Source organism: Pterocles gutturalis, unplaced genomic scaffold (genome assembly GCF_000699245.1).
Source record: "Pterocles gutturalis isolate BGI_N339 unplaced genomic scaffold, ASM69924v1 scaffold23640, whole genome shotgun sequence".
NCBI lineage: Eukaryota > Metazoa > Chordata > Aves > Pterocliformes > Pteroclidae > Pterocles > Pterocles gutturalis.
Window position 1 is genome coordinate 37,022 of NW_010141486.1, and position 5,716 is coordinate 42,737.

The 5,716-nt window shown below is 54.2% G+C and overlaps 1 protein-coding gene across 1 annotated transcript in view; it reads left to right on the plus strand.

Annotated features, from left to right (window-relative positions):
• The window catches only part of LOC104469519 (receptor-type tyrosine-protein phosphatase V-like), a gene marked incomplete at both ends in the record, with an annotated part of 23,607 nt that extends 17,898 nt beyond the window's left edge, over positions 1-5,709 (plus strand). The window contains 10 exons of the mRNA XM_010084055.1: positions 326-393; positions 646-688; positions 951-998; positions 1,416-1,509; positions 2,422-2,512; positions 3,032-3,108; positions 3,915-4,049; positions 4,605-4,727; positions 5,178-5,338; positions 5,690-5,709. Coding sequence (XP_010082357.1) covers positions 326-393; positions 646-688; positions 951-998; positions 1,416-1,509; positions 2,422-2,512; positions 3,032-3,108; positions 3,915-4,049; positions 4,605-4,727; positions 5,178-5,338; positions 5,690-5,709 — 860 coding nt within the window. The remainder of the gene's footprint in view (positions 1-325; positions 394-645; positions 689-950; positions 999-1,415; positions 1,510-2,421; positions 2,513-3,031; positions 3,109-3,914; positions 4,050-4,604; positions 4,728-5,177; positions 5,339-5,689) is intronic.
• Between the last annotated feature and the right edge of the window lie 7 nt (positions 5,710-5,716).

Consider the following 5,716-nt stretch of genomic DNA (forward strand, 5'->3'; position numbering starts at 1 on the left):
CCTATGAGAGAGCCAAAACTTGCTACTTATCTCTGCAAATAACCCTTCAGAGGAGAGCTATTTCCCATTTGTGCTTGCTAAACATTTTCTCATATTCTCCCAAGTGTAACAAACTTGTCCAAGAGGCAGAAAAAGAAGGAAAGACCATTTCCACAAATTCCCTAAATCCCTACCAGAAAACCAGCTTCTTCCAACACAGCATTTCCAAACAGAGGCGGCTGTCCTGTTCCTTTGGGTCTTCCTGCTGCTGACGGCATGGGTGCTGTGCTCAGTTCAGACTGTCAGTTCAGATTGCCTCTGATGGCAGGACTCTGCTTTGCCCTAGGTTCAGCATTGCTGCCTTCACCAAATATGACCCAGTAGCCCCTGCAGTGACATTCACCATGTTCTCAGGTAAGGTGAACAATGCCATTTTCCCTTCCTGGCTGCATGGGTTAGAGATAGTTAACAGTCTGACCCAGAGGAAGATCATAGGATATAACAAATATAATAGAGTAAATGCAGCCATTTACTGACTCTTTCTTCTGTCCGTTCTATCTTTTTTTTTTTTTTTTCTTCCAGCTGCTCAATCTGGTGCAGACACAACTCCACTCTCAATGCCAATAATCGCTGGAATCATCGTAGGATTTCTCTTGACACTTGCAGCTATTTTTGGTTTGGTCTACTGGAAACAGCTCAGAGCAAAGAGGTGAGGATGAGCCGTCACGTAGTCGGTGGGTGCAGGCTGAGAAACCCAACCTTCAGTGCAAGGCCAGGAGGAAGAGCAGTGAGAGTGCATAAAAAGAGATTTAGACAAACTAGGACACCTGCTAGTGGAGTTGTGCCTGCCAAGCACAGAAGCAAAAGGCAGAGGGGAGAGGAGTGCTGCCCATGTGCAGTTAATTCACAGAACCCTACACATGTGCAACGTGCTGCAGGGAAGAGTAACATCTCCCATGCTTTGATTCTAGAACCAAGAAGAGCAGCCTGCCCCAGGAAATGGTGACCTACAGCTTGAGGTGGGTGCTGGAGTCTTCCCTCTCTGTGTGTCCCCACTGCAGGTCCCACAGTCCTTCACCTACATCTTTTCTTATGCTTTAACTTAGGAAAAATCCAACTCTGTCTCCTCTCCTTCAGTTACTTTTTAAATCTTAGGCTTTCCCATGTTCAGTGTTTATTGCCCAGCTCCATTCCAAGTCAATGCACTGTCCATGCCTCCTCTGCAAGTCTTCTGCAGTGGGAGAATATCCTCATCATCCTGAAATCCCTCCCAATTACTCTGTTGGACCCACTTTCCTGGGCAATGATGTGGGCTATAAACCATCCCTCTGTGTGTGCATCCAGGTACTGCAGGTCTCAAGGCTGGGCTGTCTCATTGGCCTCCCAGACCTCCCAATATCTAAGACAAGTTTTCCTCTGGACTTCATTTCATGCAGAAACGTCCATCGGCCTATTCCCATACAGAACTTCAAGCAGTACTATGAGATGAAGACAGCAAGTGCTAACCACGCTTTTTTCCAGGAGTTTGAGGTGAGATGAGACTCCTGATAGAGACGAGACTTAATTTCCCCTCTAGGGAACTCATGCCCCAGCTGTTGGGTGGCCTGTACTGTCCTCATCTCCAGGGACAGTAACCTATCTCTCTAGCAGTCCAGCCACCCTACTAGGCAGTCTTGGAGGCCGAAGAGGGGATGGACCAAGTGATCAGGCAATTCCTTTCTCAAAACCTGTTTTTTTCAAGTTCTGGTAGAAACACGTCTATGGCGTGAGGTGAACTAGCACTGTCCATAGCTGCTGGCGGCCAAAGCGAGGGGCCCCAGGCCTGGACTGGAGGTGAAGATGTTGGGTGGTGTTCCAATGAGATCCACCTTGGCAGTGTTAGAAAAGAGCCTGCAGCCAAAAGGAAGGTTGAGGAGCATTCTTAGAGCTATAGGGCCAGGCTTGGAAATTCACCTCACACTACCTTCACTGGCTCCCGCTGCTAACATCTGCAGGCTCTGAATTGTTCTGCTGCCAGCACCTTTGAAAGGTACCATCAGTGATTTCAAACCCTCCTCAGATCACCCTTCCCTGGCCCTCTGAGTGAGGACAGAGGCAGAAGCAGCACAAGATATTTCTGTTTTCAGAGCACAAGATGTTTCTGTTTTCTCAGCACAAAATTCTCCGAGCTTCTTGGAGATTTCTGATTTCTCAGAAGGGTTGATTCCCCCCCCACCCCCCCCCCAGTACTTGTCCTTGGGCTTTTGTTTTCTTTTAAATACCAACAGTGCTGTGTGAAAAGGCAGTGGGAAAAGCCACCTATGGCTCAGAGTTCACGGGCCATATGGAGGGAGGAGCGGAGCAGTTCCCTGTGCATGGTGACCCTCTTGAACACCATGCAGAGCTGTTGGCCAAGAGCTCTCCAGAGAGACATTTGTGCTTATCTTCACCCCTGTCCTACAGGAGCTGAAGGAAGTTGGGAAAGAGCAGCCTAAGGTGGAGGCAGAGCTACCGGTGAATGTCTCCAAGAACAGATATCCCCACGTGCTGCCCTGTAAGTGCTGTCTCCTCCCTCCTGCCCTTAGCATCCAGGGTGGGAGTTCACACTGCAATGCACAGAGACGGGATCACCTTGAGTCACTGCAGGGTTCACAGTGCCTGGCTCCTTTCTAGGGAGAATAAGGAGTCTTGAAATGGGCCACGGTTTCCATTTTCCTGCTGGAGACTCAAGGCTCAAGGGTTGATCCGGGGCTGAGCCACCGTCCTCCTCAGTTCCTCCAGGAGGCTGCTGGGTGAGCCCAGGTCAGGGCTGGGTCCCAGCTGGAGACCAAAAGTGGGGGGGACCCATGCCTTCTCCCATGAGCCTCACGATACCAGCTCTGCTTTCTCACCCCCCTGCTAACCCCACTGGCAGGCAATGCTCGCCTCTCCAGGGAGAAGGTGCCTCACCGAGCACAGAGCCTCGCTGCTGGCTGCTGGGGCTTCTCCTGATGTGTTAGCCAGGTGAAGAGGAGATGGCTGTGTCTTGGTGAGGGGCTGCTTTGGGGGATCATGTGTGCATGCTCTCTTTCAGATGATCACTCTCGGGTCAAGCTGAGCCAACTAGGGGAGGATCCACACTCAGAATATATCAATGCCAACTTCATGCCTGTGAGTGCCCACTTGCCTTCCCCCCAGAGACACGGCCACGGGGCACCATCTCTGCCTGGATTGAGGTTGTGGGAGCTGGTGGGCAAAAGCTGCCACAGAGGCTGGCAGGGAGTTGGGGGTCAGGCAGAGATGCACATTGCCCTTTAGCAGGGATTGGTGGAGATCGTCAGATGGCAAGTGCTGTGAGTGCAGAGGTGTGAGTGTGGGGAGACTGGCAAGGCTTTCTGCTCTCCTCTTGAGGACTATCCTCTTCCAGTCCTCTCCCAGCTTACTGCCCCGTCTGTCTGTCTGCTCTTTCTCCTTCTGGTCTGTGCAGCTGCATTGAACAACCCTGGAGCTGTGCCCACATCCCCCATCCAGGCGATTTTCCCAGGTAACAGGCAGGGCACGCAGCATGCACGCGCGGGTGTGTGGATTCACTGGGCATGTATGTGTCAAAGGGGCAAAGGCAAAGAAGCAGCCTGAGACCTTGCATGCTCACCCTACCTCCAGCAATGACTGGGGAGCACAAGAAAGACCCAGATCTGTCTTTCCCTGGTTAGTCTGAATGAGGAACTGCTTGGAGGGAAATGGCATGGGTCACATCTTTATTCTGAATATGTAGAGAGCACGTGTTGGGCAGCATGCTCTTCCTGTGAAATCAGCTGCTTCTGAGATCATCTGCCTGGCAACTGTGCCTGCATGAGCTAAGGGCAATGGACGTTTCTCCCTCTACCACAAAAGCAGACCAGGCACTGACTCTGTCCCAGGGCAGGATCCACCTGCCTCAGCAACTTGCCAACTCCTCCTCTCTGCCTCTTGCTCAGGGCTATACATCCCAGCAGGAGTTCATTGTCACCCAGGGGCCCCTGAAGAAAACGATAGAGGACTTCTGGAGGCTGGTGTGGGAGCAGAACATCTGCAACATCATCATGCTGACAGTGTGCATGGAGAACGGTCGGGTAGGTCAGCACTGCTGGGCTTCTGTGTGCCAGCCCCAGTGAGCCCAGTCCTGGTCTTGTGAGCTGAGCCCTGGGCTGGGTTTTTGCCCTCTGCCAGTCCCTGCTCAGATGTGGCTCCAGGGTGAGCACGTGCCACACAGCTTCCCCAACAGGCAGTTTGGGGGGAACAGAGCGTTAGCTTGGGGTAGGAAGGGGCAGAAGTGGAGCTTAGCTGGAACCATGCCCATCACCAAGATATTTCTGCAGCATCTGAATTGACCACTTGCCTCTGTATGAGACACCTCACATAGACTGTTCCTCTAGTCCCCGGGGGTGATGAGACCCACACAGGTCCTTTACTCTGGAGGAGGCTGAGATCCAAACAAAGGGGAGGTGGGGGGGTGTCTTGCAAAGCTCCTGGTGGGAAACGGAAGCACCCCTGCCTGCTCCCTAACACCTGCCCTGGCTCCCTGCACAGCTGCTGCTCTCCAGATGCTCCCAGAGAGCCGTGAGGTCACCCAGTGGGACCTGGGCTCTCACTGGCCTCACTGGGACCCCGTCTTGCCTGTGCTCTAGGTCCTCTGTGATCACTACTGGCCATCCGAATCTGCCCCGGTCTCCTATGGGCAGGTCCGGGTCCACCTGCTGACACAGAGCAGCTCCGAGGAGTGGACCATGCGCGAGTTCAAACTATGGCATGTGAGTAAAGACCCAAGAGGATGGACTCGGGGACCTGTCAAAGGATGCCGTGGTGTTTCTTCTTGGTGGTGGTGTAATTTCCTTCCCTGGCCACTAGCAGGGTTCAAAGACCTGGGGAGCAGTCTGTCACTGTTAAGGTGTATCCCCTCTGCCGCCCACCCTTGATCCCTTCTTTCCACGTCCCTGCGCTGGGACACAGCCTGCAGCTTCAAGGGTCAGTTCCCCGGCAGTCAAAGGCAGGGCTCCTCCTTGCCACCTCCACGAGCCCCACCACGGCAGGGGACTGTTGGGGAGGACAGGGGGAGCAGGCACTGCAGCAGACCTGGCATTGGCTTTTCCCTGCAGCTGAGCTGGGTGTCCCCAAGTCCCCGCATGCTCCCAGGGCTGCAGGGTGCATGCATGCCCTGTCCTGGTGGGCTGCATGCTGATCACCAACATTCCCCCTGGCAGGAGAGTCTCCGGGCAGAACGGCACGTGTCTCACTTGCACTACACAGCATGGCCCGACCATGGGATCCCGGAGTCCACAACTTCCATTATGACCTTCAGAGACCTGGTCCGGGAGCACATCCAGAGCACCAGGGATGCGGGGCCGACCCTCGTGCACTGCAGGCGAGGCTCTGGTCCAGGGGATGGCAGGAGGGGATGGTGGGAGAGGGCATGGGGACAAGGGTCCTGCTTGTGCACAAACTGGGAGGGAAAGCAGTGCCTGGGAGACACAGCTGGTCTGTAGAGCGTCTCCTACTTGGGCATTGCGGATTGCAGGTCTGCTTGCAGCCTGCCCTGCAGCTCCAGGGGATGAGACAGCTGGAGATGTTCAGCACCAACTCAAGGCTGTCTGAATGGCTCCTCAGACCCATGCTGAGCTAGGACCAGAGCCCCAGGGTGCAGCATCTGGGAGCCATGCCTAGCAGTGGGAGGGGAGCTGTGGCAATGTTGAACCCTTGCTGTCTGTGCTCTTAGTGCTGGGGTGGGCCGCAGCGGCACCTT